Source organism: Anabas testudineus, chromosome 24 (assembly GCF_900324465.2).
Source record: "Anabas testudineus chromosome 24, fAnaTes1.2, whole genome shotgun sequence".
Classification (NCBI taxonomy): Eukaryota; Metazoa; Chordata; class Actinopteri; order Anabantiformes; family Anabantidae; genus Anabas; species Anabas testudineus.
The window spans coordinates 7,321,780-7,336,159 of record NC_046632.1 but is presented as its reverse complement, the minus strand read 5'-3'; the positions used below and the strand labels follow the sequence as shown (position 1 = coordinate 7,336,159).

The 14,380-nt window shown below is 39.0% G+C and overlaps 1 protein-coding gene across 1 annotated transcript in view; it reads left to right on the top strand.

Moving 5' to 3' along the window:
* Positions 1–11,428, top strand: part of syndig1l (synapse differentiation inducing 1-like) — a 30,115-nt gene extending 18,687 nt beyond the window's left edge. Inside the window, exons 3-4 of the mRNA XM_026340818.1 lie at positions 56–193; positions 8,700–11,428. Of these exons, the coding sequence (XP_026196603.1) occupies positions 56–193; positions 8,700–8,858 (297 nt within the window). The 3' untranslated portion in view covers positions 8,859–11,428. The remainder of the gene's footprint in view (positions 1–55; positions 194–8,699) is intronic.
* Positions 11,429–14,380: the final 2,952 nt, after the last annotated feature.

Here is a 14,380-nt window from a genome sequence, read left to right as displayed (position 1 = left end):
GTACAGGCCACACAGTTGCTATATGTTTTGACCTTAGCTGCTGTTCTCTGTGCAGACGGACTGCTCCAGTGACAGTGAAAGTGAGGACAACTTCATAGTCGTCCCTCCCCGAGACCACTTGGGTCTGGCTATCTTCTCCATGCTCTGCTGTTTCTGGCCTCTGGGGATTGCAGCATTTTACTTCTCACAGGGGGTAAGGACACACAGACACACAGACAGAATATACAGTCCCCTCTGAAGGTATTAAACATTCAGCTTTTCTCTCTTTTCTCTCTTTAAAATGGATTGCTTTTTCTTCCACAGACAGTTCTCTGGTTTTCATGTTGATTGATCCTTAACAACAAATACAGTCTTCACAGGTTAAACACCAAGGCTAGAACCAAGAGTAGTCATTTAGAGATAGTAATTATTTGAAAATCAGTCTCACAGGACACACTTGGGTTATAAGGAAACACTTCACTACAAGTCACATGTTCCTATATTTTAGCTTGTCATCTGATACAAATTGTGTTGTTTGCTGTATTTAAGTGTACATAGCATCATATAAGAGCTGAAATTATCATCTGAATGTCTCATGTGTACAGCAAAAACAAACAAATTAGCCCTGTAATTCCAAGACTTTCACAGAGAAATGATTGCTATATGAACATGCATAACATACCCCTCTAAATCTGTGCTCTGTCACACATAAAGGATGAATGAATTCCTTTGGCAAGAGTTCACATAAAACAGTTTTTTCTCCCCACTTAAACAAAAGCACTTTCATGAATTTAGAGACATGCAACACACAAAACTGACACACATGCACATACCCAGCTCTATGTGTGAGTCATCACCAAAAGTTTAAGGGCTATCACACAAAAAACGGGCTGACAGCTGACTCTCTTACTACTGTTGCAAGGCCACTTTTTACTTCGGCACCCATCAATAACTCAAGGCCCATCTGTAATGGCTGCTTGATGCTCTGTAAACAGGCTGAAAGCTGCCTATAGAAAGAGTATATAAATCACGCCCAAGGCTCTATCTCTTAACTCCACAGAAGGAGGTGTTCAAAATACTAAGATGAGAGAGGGCCTTTGAACTAGAGGTGTTTTCAAGGGGATTGAAGATGAACTCAATTACAGGTGTGCCAATGCATTAAAGGTGATGATCTCTCAGGCACATTAAACAGCCTTGTTGGAGCTGTAGATGGAAAGCATTAATGTGTGTGAAGTAAACATGGTGTTTGCTCCGTTAGGAAAGGTGATTTCCAATTTTTTTTTTTCTTTTGCCTAAACTACACATCTTATACCAAGAGCATGACAGTTGAATCTTTAATGGGGTAGTTGGGCATTCAGTATTATGCATTTATGCATAAGAAATGTAAAAATATATTGCCCTGTCAGAAATAGAGAATGTCGCTTTGATGTAAATATGAAGCCACATTATGATGTAAACACGTACTAAGCAAGTATTTTACATGATGGTGATCTGAAAACAGCATTGGTTAATAGATGATTGCTCCCTGTACTTTAATCTTTTATAAAACACTTACCAATGCATACTGCAAGACAACTCTAAGAGGACTTTGCAACAGTCAGTGTGTAAAATTTGTCCAACTATACAGACAGCAGTTACTTCCAAACAGAACAAGCCCATATGACTGTAGAGTGCAATCTGTCAGGCTGTGACAAGGCAACACTGGAAGCTTTGGCAATATGCTCTTAGCTAGTAACACAAACATGATGGTTGCCTAATGGACTGCAACTGGACGTCCTGTATGAAACAAGTCCAGCGATGACATCAACATGAAAGGCAAATGTGAAAAGGTCATCAGTAGCACAGACACACAGACATAAAATGTACTGTAAGTACATGTAAACACACACTGCACACATCCCTGATAAACACAGTGAAGTGTCATAGAATTGCCATAGATAAATTATATTTAGTGCATTTCTTTTAAAATTGCTTTTTTATTATTTTATTATTTATGTTCTATACTATCATCGTGCTCATCCTCGGTGAGAAAAGCACCCACAGTTTCATTGCACTCCCTATGTGCAATGACCATTAAGCTCTAATTCCAATTCTAAGCTTTTCAATAAATTACTCTGCCGTTGACCATAAATTCTTATCAAAAGCTGGAGTGTTTAGCCGTCTTATCTGCAGGCATGAGTAGTCCAAGGCAGATGAAGGCAGTCAGTGAATTATCTTGTCAGGAGCTAATTTGATTCTTCCTGGGTAATTATGGGGAAGTGAAGACTGTGTTTAGGGATGGATGGCTTTCCTGCCAATCTCCCTCCCCTCTTGAAGGTTCAATCCAGAAGAACTGTCAGGAAAAGTGATAGCGGGGGTTTGGGATTGTTTCATTTTACAGCTCAATAACCCACTTCACTGGTCCTCGTTTCATTCAGTTTTTCAGGAAGTCCCCAAACTACATGAATTAATCCTGTCAGAGTTAAATCAAGAATGTTGTAAGTTTTTAGTAGCACTCAGGCTGGAATTCGATTATCTGTGGGAACTCTTATGCTTCTGCACTGTGTCTACTTAGAGAAGCGTGCAGGCATCTGTGGTGACACTCAAAGCCAACATGGTAACTGCTAGAAATACACAAAATTAATATTCAATTGAAAGTGCAAGTGCAGCACCATTTTAAATTCCAGTTTAAAAATAGATTTATGACATTACTGATGTACGAATTAAACCCCTATCATTGTGATTTTGAATTGGGGAACAGGTTTACATGTATTCAAGAAATCTGGTTGTTGTAAATCTGCCTATACATGCAGCAGATCAGCAATCAGTAAATCTCCTCTACCTTAGGCTGCATTTTTAAGCATGGTTCACATATTGTAACTGTATTTTTTCATATAAAACAGAACACAAACACTCTATTGTAGAGTAAAATTGTCTTAAGTAAAGAAATATGTATTGAAAAGTGACTTATTCAGATATCTACAGGGCATTTTGTGTTGGTTTCAGTTTTAGTAAGATTTTGGTTGGACTTGATTTAAGCCTTTGGTCTACACCCTTGTATAAAGACCATTAGAAATCTGGTTACATGCATAGAGTGCATCCAGAAAGTATTCACAGTGCTAAACTATTTCCACATTTTATGTTGCAGCCTTATTTCTACATGGATTAAATTCATTACTTTTCTCAAAATTTCCTAAACCATAATGTGGAAAAAAAGTGAAAAAAATTTAAATCTTTACAGTTTTATTAAAAAAAAAAACTGGTAGTAACTTTCGTGACACTAAAAATTAAACTCTGGTGCATCCTGTTTTCACTGATCACTTGATTGAGTCCAACTGTGGGGAAACCAGTTTATTGGACATGATTTGGAAAGGCATACACCTACTGTTCCTACTGTCAACAGTGCTTGTCAGAGCACAAAGCAAGCCATGAAGTCCAGGGAATTGTCTGTAGAGCTCTGGGACAGGATTTTATCGAGGCACAGATCTAGGAAAGGATACAAAAAAATTGCTGCAGCATTGAAAGTCCCAATAAGCACAGTGGGCTCCATCATCTGTAAATGGAAGACGTTTGGAACCACCAGGACTCAGGAAGGAGATCAAGAAGGTGAATAAGACGCAACGGTCAGTCTGAAAGAGCTCCGGCGTTTCTCTGTGGAGAGAAACAACCAGAAGAACAACCATCTCTGCAGCACTCTACCAATCAGGCCTGTATGGTACGGTGGCCAGATGGAAACCACACCAAATGCACCTAAAGGACTCTCAGACCAAGAGAAACAAGGTTTTCAGGTCTGATGAAACAAAGATTGAACTCGTTAGCCTGAAGGCCAAGTCTCATGTCTGGAAGTAACCGGTCTCTTCTCACCACCTGTCAAATACTGACACATCCTTGATGAAACTCTGCCTCCAATGTAGTTAAGGTATCTTATATGTAAAGTTTCCCACTAGTCCAAAACTTTAAACCCCTCTTTTTTCAATTTCACAGTTTTTTGTACTTAGTGCACTCTTTGTAGGGCAGTGTGTAAATGCATTCTAGGGTATGACAGGGGAATCAAAATGGGTCAATAAGAAAAGTTTAGAAATGATAGCACATCAGCTAACCCACTTACTCTGAGGACTTTTACAAACAAACAGGTTAGTGCGTGTAATAGAGTCTGTGGACAGTAGATCAATACTGTTTTTGTCCCACTGGAAGGTCAGGACCATAGTCAAACAGAGAGAGCTGCTGTTCTTAAAGAGGAGAGTTGAGTGAGGGCGTCAACAAACACACAGAAGCACACACGCATTCATATGCCACTTTAAATAGCTTTTATCTAATTTGCCGAAGACGTTCTATCGAACGCTTTTATTGTGAATAGTGCTGCACAGTTTAGGATTCAGTGTTAACCGCCCACACAAAACGGATAATGACTCGAATACCATGAATATCTGAAGAAAATTAGCTTTCAGCCTTTGATTGGGAAGCGGATTGAGTTTCAATTATTGCCACTAATAGGGTGAGTGTTTTGTTTGGAGATGCTGATAAATGTTTCTGTCAGCTCTAAGACATCTGCAGTGGAAAGTGCAGAGCTGAGAAGCCACAGTGATTTCTTTCTTCATTATGCAAATAAGACTTCCCTGAAGTTACAGCATACAAGTAATAATGGAGGAAAATGAACGAGATAATTAGTGAAACACAGTTTATGTATTTGAATATGCGTCTCTGTGTGACGGAGGTTTAGATGAACTTTATTTGGAAGAAAAACCTCTTAAGGGTGACTTCCTAGAGTGCGTCGGAGGCTTCATGCAGCTAAGTCTGAGATGTTATCTTTTTTTTCTGTGACACCACATTTCAATCATTTTGTCAAGGTAGTGGAGATAAAGGCTCAGCACGTCTAACCATTTTCCCTCAAGGGGGTTCAAAAATGTCCTCCCGCTGACATATATGGTAAGTTATATAAAAACGATGCACAGAGAGAAGTGAGAATAAGCATGCACACACTTTCAACCGGCTATTCTCATCTGTTTTCTCCACATTACGGCATTATTGTATTTGGACTTTCAGAGTCCTGCCCTCGAGGGAGAGCTACATTATGCTTTGATTTAATTATTTGCGTGAAGTGGAGAAAAAGATTCATAAATCAATTATAGTGTTTAACAAATGCTTTCACTGGAGAAATTAAATAACACGCATGTGCCCTTCAACTCATGCAGTGCTGGAGAGAATTAAGCTGTCCACTGTCACATTATGACTCTTTGTAGGATCATCTCTCCCTAAAGACCTTGCTGGGGTAGTGTAATACATTTTTTTCCCACTCCCACAGAATGGGCTCTTTCTCATTTTCAAAGCAAACCCAAATCTAATTTCCCATAAGGCTCCATAACACTGCTTTTGTTTCAATAATTACTATACTGACATGGAAGCTAAAGGCCCTGCCTTGAATACATGTCCTTTGTCTAGATTTCCTGACCTTTTGAGGTGTTGTCTTAATAGTCTTTCTCTCTGGATCCCATTTGGCTTTATTTGTCCAGGACTGTTGAGTATAGTCTTCGAAAACCTCCACTAATAAAACACTTGGCACCCCGTGGTAAGACCCCCTGTTTATTTTTTTAGTAATAACAATTATAACTGAAAAATTGTAAATTCAGTCTTTCATATTTATTTATTGATTTTCTATTATTCTCTGAGTGAAGGTAGTTTAAGATGCAGGGGTAAGTTGCATCATGGGGAGAAAATGATTCAACCAGAGAAATTATAATGACGACAACAAAGTGCAACAGCAGAGCCTGTTCAGACACTTCCACTGACTCTGTGCCAGAGCTTCAATTTTTTAAACAACCAAACTTTATCTCTCTGTCTCCATGACGCTGTTTTCGCTCTGTGTGGTGAACCAGAGAAAGAAATCTTGTTTAGAATAAATGTCTCAAAAATGGCTTCCTGTTTTCGAAAACAATTCTAACATGGTGAGATGAAAACGCCATTCCCCTACAACAAATAGAACAAGCAACTTGTAAGGAGTAAGCAGCCATTATGCAGCAATGCCTCCTAAGCAGTTTCAGAAAGGGCAGATACTAATTGGCTCTTATTTTTGCTTTGTGCATTTACTTATGCTTTTATTTATTATTTTGCAGTAATGGATTTGACATCACTGTAAATATTATAGACAACCCTGCTCCAACCCTGTCTCTTGAAATTGCATCACTATACAACTAAACTCTAATCACAAATATGTTTTTGTATGGACTATAATTCCAAGTGCAGTATATTTCTATAAAAATAACATAAAGATATCTTGACAATTAACATAAATGACAGGTTGTAGATATCTTCATACTACACATACATCAGTATAATGTTCCCAGGTAACAGATTATTTTTTTCAGTTTTGCAGTACAGTATTTAGTTTTTACTGTGTTATTGGAGGTATTTAGGTCCAAGCACAAAGCGTGCCACCGAAGTTAGAGTTTTATAAGTGTTTTATAAGTTAGCAGTGCGCTTTTTGGATCTGTTTAACATATGATTTTATTTTTAATTGATTTAACTTAACGTATAACGTTATACCACACCATTATAAATGAATTAATTATCCCCAGTTTTATGAACATTTAGATCAAATTTCACCTTCTAACATTTTAACATGAATTCATTAGCTCAATCTGGGCCAGTAACATGTTGAAAAGACTCAGTGCCTCCTTTCCAAAGTACCTCCAATATTTTAGACCTTGTCACTCTGTTATAATAAATATGGGTCCTACCAGAAAACCTCATTTTAGCCACTTGTATCCACAATGTGGGAGCTTGTGAGCAAAGTTGAAGGTCATAACATGCGTTTGTATGGAGCCTTGCTTTGGTGTTTAGTTTTCTATTCATTGCCACTGTCAGCTTCAAAGTCCACATCACAGCAGATGCTGCATCTTACTAGCAGCCACCGTCCCCCTTAACCTCAGTTTTGAATAAGAAGTGTAACCTTGTCTGTCTGAATGGGACAGGTTTTTATAGAAGAAGGCTGTGGCCTCACAGTTGGAAGAATTGACCCTGATGCCAGCTTGATCACACTCACACACGTGACACATCTATCTTTATTAGAACGGATTCAACAGAATAATGAAGGTCATCTACACAGACTACATCTCACAGAGTAGTCTGACCGACGTATTAGCCACAATACATTAAGTGAGTCAGCAACTGACACCATGCATCTCACCACAAATGAATACACTAGTATTTGGATGTTTGGATGATAGGTGGAATTTGAAATGAACAGAATGTAGTCTAGGGGCGGACAATGGAAACGGAGAGTAGAAAACAAATCCAAAATCCAAACAATGCCACTATAACGCTTTCTATTATTGTCTATGTGTAATTTCTGCTTCAGCGCTGACCTCGATTCAGCAGCATGAATGAAAACAGCAAATCAAAATAGGTGTCTGCTTTCCCTCCATTTCCCTCCTGGCAAGCAGGTTTGTTCAAATACTAAGATAGCTAGAGGATACGCGGCACAGACAGCCCTAGAAAACACGACAACAGGAGAGATAGGCAGCGGCTACCCGACAGCTGTTTATTGTTGCATGTTTTAGTAAAGTATTCAGTTCAGAGTGGACTGTAACAAGATGTAAGGAGCCCTTTTTGCAGATGTTCACTGCTCGTACAGCAGTTACGCTTTCCAACTCTTTAGCAGCCATGCTGTACTTACCAGTATTGACAGTATTAAATACTAGAAAGCTAGTATTACCACGCTCTGCTCAGGTTTTAGTTCATATCAAATTGCAAAATATAAGAATGCGGCAAAACTTACTAATCAAAGAGAAAGCACTGAAATTGGATCATTAAAATCTATGTACTGTGAGTTAAAATAACAAATTAATTGCTCTAATGAGTATTTGAACATTAGCATTGGATGACATTTGATTAAAGCATCAATAATTGTTGCACACTAATTGTCGCTATTAGAAGGAAAACACAGTGAATCTGGTTCACTGGTTCAAATGAGATTTTATTTTTTATTTTTTATTTTTACTTCAGACAGCTCACATGATTAAAAACAGTAGAACGTGTTTTATCTAGGTTTCATAGAGCCAAGACGATTGCAAAAGCAGTACATTCATGTCAGAGGGCAAAATAAATGAGGTACCGCTGTAAACAACAACAACAACATGTCACTGTTTTACACTGTGGCCAGTTACACCACAGCAAGATTGGTCAAAACAACACACTGTGAGGATCTACAGTATATGTGCCTATATAGGGCCGTGAAATGTGCTATAATGTTAAATATGCATTATCCGGGTCATAGCAATGGGCGTTTACTGTCTGAACAAAAGATGTAGAAACACACTCAATGCATCAAAGCAATGACACACAAACCTTTCATACACACATTGAAACAACAGCATTTCTCCCTGTTGTTAACATGCGTGATGTCTTGAAAATCCACCCTGTGTAGGTTTAATGTAATGACAAATTATGATAGATCTGCTTTTTTCATGTGTGAAAAGATTCACTTCAAGCAGCTGAGATGACCGTAAACGTGACTTGCTTGACATTTGCGCTCTAATTGTCATTTTCTCCGTCCTGCCATGCAATGATGAGGTCTCCTGGGTTACGCTGAGCCACCCTGTCAATGGGTTGATCCCCCAGTACCCTTTTTTTTCTCCACCTTGTCAAAGAAATAATAAATATTTTCTGTAAATATGGTTCTTCTGAATAATTAGTCACATTTTCCCCTGAGTTGACTTCCTTCTTTTCTTGCACTTTCTTTCTAGACCACCAAGGCGGTGAATAAAGGTGACTTCCCACTGGCCAACATCGCGTCCCGACGGGCTTTGTTCCTCGCCGCCCTCTCCATCACTATAGGCACTGGTGTGTATGTTGGAGTGGTGGTAGCTCTCATTGCCTATCTCTCGAAACCGGGACACATATAGCAGCCACGCCTTCGCTCCACACACACCTCCAGGGAGCCCAGGAAGAGAACAGCCCCCTCTGGGGAACAGGATTACTCCTGCAAACTTTGAGGAAAGTTTTTTTGGGGATGTACAGTTTTTTTTTTTTTTTTGCTTCCACCTTCCTTATTTTTTCCAGGCCTCTCTCCCTTCAGGCCCTCTGTCAGCCAAGATTAGCCACAGTGACTGGAGAGAGGTCAAGCAGGAGGGTGAGAGGAGGGGGAATTGTTGATAGACAAAGTCTTTTTTTTTTTTTGAGTAATGAAAATATTCCATGCTGGAGCCCAGTTGGCATCCCATTGACTTAAACTCACATTGACTTCATCCGCTTGGCTGGTTTTTTTAACTTCAGAAAGAGAACAGAAAACACTGAAACCATAACTCCTTGAACTTAATCAATAACTAAAGAGCAGAGGTTGAAGAGTGTGTGAAATCAACACAAAGTCACCTATAAACCAACTCCATGTTGTTGTATTTGAGCTGCTGTTTAAATTAAAGTCCCGTCGCCTGTCATCTCAGTTTGCCACCTAAGACTGTCTGTAATAGGAGATCTACTCTTCTCATACTAGGACTACATCTGCCTATGGCCTGAGACAGTGGAACCTACTAAATACATGATCACCTGTTTGTTAAATTGTGACAAAAGAGGACTGTCATTTACGAAAAAGAAAAACTACTTCCATCAATAAACAATAAAACTCTGAGAGGTTGAAAGAAAAAAACGAATACAATCAGAAGAAGCTTTTCATTCTCACAAATACGAACTGACATGAAGGATAAGAATCTCAAAGGAGCCACAGGCCTGTATTTTATTTTTTGGAAGTGTCCATCCATCAAAGACAAAACAAACAAAATCTGTTCATGCCAGACTAGTTTGTCTACATACTATACACGTGTGATTGTGTTTTTTTTATTTTAGTTTGTCTCTTTTGTTCCCTGCTGTTTAAATGCACCTTGATTGATTTTGATTTAAGGAATGTACAGCTGTAGCCTCTGTAGTAAAGCACAGATGTGAGGTGGCCAGAGGGACCAAAAGTCAGGGGGAAGCAGCATCCGGCGCCCCTCTAAAACGCTGCCTCTGGTAACACAGTGTGAAATGAAGAATCAGCCATTCACAATGGGCGAGGAAGTTATAAATCAGGTAGATAATGTTACTAAAAGGCAGGTCTTACATATCCTCTGGGTGCTGCACATACAAAGTATGGCAGTCTGATGCCTTTGAATTTAGTTGTAATAAATTATTCTCTGCATGAGCCTAGCTGTGCCAGCAGTATATTGCTACGCATGATTGATTGGATTTAGAACTTGTTTCTGTCAGATCATAAAAAAAGCTTGAATTAAAATTGATCAGGCTGCGAAGGGGCTCTTATTTTGTGCAACGCTTTAACCCAAGTTCTTCAGCTCGGCTCCTAAAAGAGAGGCCCTATCATAGTAAACAGCCAGTGACACATTTCAGTTTGTTTCCCTTAACAGTTTGAAGAAATACACAGAGTCAAGTCGAATGAAGGGCTTTTTAATTAGCGCGATTTTAGTTTGTGTTTTTATTTTCGTTGATTATGAGCCAGGCAGATGCTGGTTTGAACAGCGAAGCCTCAGGAGGTGACATTATACACTTAGTTTTCCCTGCACAGGTCCTGCATTAGTCATACCTGACATTTACGGTGCACAATTAGCTCCCCGTAATGGCTTTTTTCTGAAGGAATGTGTACTCTCTGGAGCATAGCCCCTAAACTAGCACCACCACATAAATTTCACTAATAAGCCACTTTTTGGCATCACGGGTTGTTGTCAAACCCTGGAAGTAAACAATCCATTTACACATCCATGGCTCTGTGAACATTTTAAAATAAATATGTATGTCACTTCTGTTGTGCTAATGAAGACTGAATATTGCAGATTCTGCACAAGACGACGTTTCCAGTGTTCTTTTCCTAAAAGAAAAAAAAAAAAAAAACGACTGCAGCTGAGACTTCAAGCTTTCCTTTGAATGTTATTTTCGGCTGTCTGAGTGAGTCAGCTTTTTGATTAAAGGCAGTCAGATGAGCTGAATGATTTTGGTTTCTGGTCATCTTAAAAACTGGTTCTTGTACTGTACATGTTTGGCCTTATTACCTCTGACCCCTTCTGGCCACATGTCCAGTGGTGAGTCATGAACTAAGATCCCTTGTGAGTGTACGCACACATGATGGTCATCATTGTAACTATACTGAAAAGCGCTTTCATCTCTTGGAGAAAACTTTTATTACTGGTAAACATAAACATGCTTTCTGTTATGTAGCGTGCCATTCAAATGATGTCCTATTAACTGGCTTCTTCGGCAACCTGGTATTGTGCAATGTGCTCCAACAGTATGTGGATTATTGATTTCTCTCCTCATTGTGATGATGCTGATACACACATCCACGCAACAAAGAGGTTTCGTTGAATGCATTCCTCAATGCCAGGGTGAAAATGCTCCTTTGTGTCATGCTCTTAAGCTGAAATAATCAAGATGACATTTTCTTTTTATTACATTTACGTTTTAAATTTTCATTTCTTAGATTTTGTGTAAAGGCAACATGTAAATAGTGCCAATAAACGTTCAAATGTAATCACAAATAAATCAGAAAGGAGGGATGTCCTTTCTCAAAAGCAAAAGGTGGTTTTCTTTGTGGTTTATATAACACAGTAGTCAGATTCATATCTGAAAAACGGACAGAATTGGCAGAGTAATTGAGATGCTTGAGTTGTCTTTAAAGCGAAAGCAAACAGACTGAGTCATGGAGTGTAGGTGGTTTTGCCACAAAGAGATGGAGGATCAGCTCTGAAATTTGTAGCTGCAGTGTTCTCATAGCTGCTTGCAGTAAAGTACACCTTTCTCTGTGTTATTGAAGATAAATGCTCAACATTTTACACAATGCAGGAACAAGACAAAGTGTTTTTTTTTTGTTTTTTTTATGCTGTGCCTTTCTATTATAGTGATAGTCACATTCAGGCGGTCTAACAGCGAGTGTGTTGTTAGGCCTATTCTAACAGTGGTCCCTTTGCCTTTTTTTTGTCTGACATACCGCCAGAGTTAACACATGAGCTCAATTGTCTCTTTTCCTTGTCACCGTCCAAATATGTTGTTCTATAATTAATTGACTGTAAGATAATTTGATTGATTTCAGCTAACATTACTACCTCTGATCTGTACTTTTTTATACCTATTATTGTTTTTTTGTTTACAATGTCAAGTGCTTTACCATTCCTAATTTCAACTGTTTTTACTAGCTATACAGTTGTATGCACAACACAACATTTATTTATTATTATCAGTACTAATTTTAGATTGTTTTCAACTAAAAACAGCTGGTACATGCCTGGGTTGTACTGGTGTACATGCAACAGCAGGAGGTGTGACTGCAGCACCAACTGGGGAGGAGCTCGCATTACAGGAGTGAGTCACAAGCTGATGTCTTTGTCGGTGAACAGACTATGTCGAGATCCTTGCCTAGTCACCAAGGATGAAAAATACTCATTTAATACAAAACAATAAGTGTGCTCCACTTTGTTTTTTCACCAGCATAACAGCCAATGCTCAACACACACGCATGCTTGAATTAATAAGCACAACAGATCAAAAAGGAGACGGCTGTGCTCCTCAGCCTTCTGTGTGTTTGCCCTAACAAACAAGGCAGTGAGCAGGAAAATCATTTGCTCATCCTCTAGTCTGATTTGTGCAAGAGGGATTTCACATGCTCCCTTTAAAGATGATGAAGTTATTCAGGAGGGGGGGTCTGGTATTATTAGGTTACAAATGGCATCATCACAAGTTTTCAATCATTTTAGAAAGCTGTTTTCTTTTTTCGTCTGACTCCCCCAGCTCCTCTCACATGTAGATGAGTCAGTTTTCATCATCTCGTCGTCCATTTCTTGCCTGCATTAGTGGATCATGCCAAAGATTACCCTGGGAGAGGAGTGAGTCTGGTTTTATTTGTTCGCATCATGTTTCTAAGTGGAAGCTACAACACTACACTGCAGTCTTTTTTCTTTTTTTTCTGCAAGTGCAATTCTTGAGATTGGTTATTGTATTTCACTCAAGGATGGTGCAATGCCCTGGAAACCTCTACTTTATGAGCTCTCACACTTGCCCACACATGACAAAAGCTGCAAGTCAGCAGAGGTTTACAAAATCCGGTAATATTGTTCACAGGTGGATTACACAAAAAAAGAGGTGCAGAACAATTTGTGTTTTAATAACAGTTCACACGGCACGCGTCCATCACTGATTGTTTTCTGGGTTGGGATCTTTTCCTAGCAACCAGCATTTTCCCTGCAGTAAACATACAGCTAGTTTTTTTACCTAAACACACGGGAAGGTGACAGCCTTTTGAAATCAGATGAAAGAGACATAGAACAAAAATTTGATTGAGGATGATGCATTTTGTTTTTTGCAGGAATGCACATTGTTGTCCTGCCAAGTGGAGGACTGGGGTGTGTAATAAATAGGAAACTAGAGGTTTCAGACTCCTCTTGTTTGTTCAGGAGATACAGTGTGTAGTCTCAGTCTTTCACCGATACAACGCCAAAGAAAAGATATGTTAATTTTAGGTTTTTAATAGAATTGCTTGCAGCATTGAAAATGTTTTAGGACAGATTTCAACCTCGGATAAAAAGGCTCATTTGGCTTATGTGACTCAGGCACTTGATAAAAATAGAACAATGAACAGGTGCTGCTTTGGTACATACCTTGAATTTAGAGCTTAGAGGACTGAGTGCTGCCTGTTCTACTGATAGGAAAATGAATGACTCAAAAGCTCATAACAAGGGCATACAGATGTTACACTGTCCAGATGTTGGATGATAAAATTAACAAAGCCCGAGGCTGTTTCGGCTCCACTTCCATAGTGATCCCTTAGGCTACAACTATAGATCACAAAAGCTCGGTTCTGAAGGAGAAGAAAAAAAAAACCTTTGGGACAAACATGTTCCAATCTCCCCAGTGAACTCATCTCTAGAGCTTTACCTATCCCTCCACAGCCAGTCCATATTTAGACTGGGAATTATTTTTGTGCATTGGCTTTTTCTTATCTCTCATTTTAAGAATGTTAAGGATGGTGAGAAAATTGTTGCTGTATTTTTCTGCTATTTATGACTCTGCCACTTATTCATGGGCAGTTCTGAAAAACATCCATCAGCATCATCAGTATTTCACTTGGCAACAGTCACTCTGGATATTATACAAAGGTGGAAATGGTACTGCTTCCTAGTGCAGTTTTAGGCATTAAGGGGATTATCTGAAACTAGTTTATACTGAGACTGGACTTTCCTTTTACATTAGACCTGCACAATAATGAACTTGTTGCAGAGGCATGAAAGAGCGCTTGAATAAAATGATGCAGTTATATGCACAGATTTTGCTGTGGGTTTCTTAGTAAAGCATCGGGATCATTGTTTATCTCACTGCAGCAGTTTCTTTATGCAGACGGATATCCAGGCTGTTACTGTTATTGAAGAGCCAGTGAATAATGCAGGTCAGACTG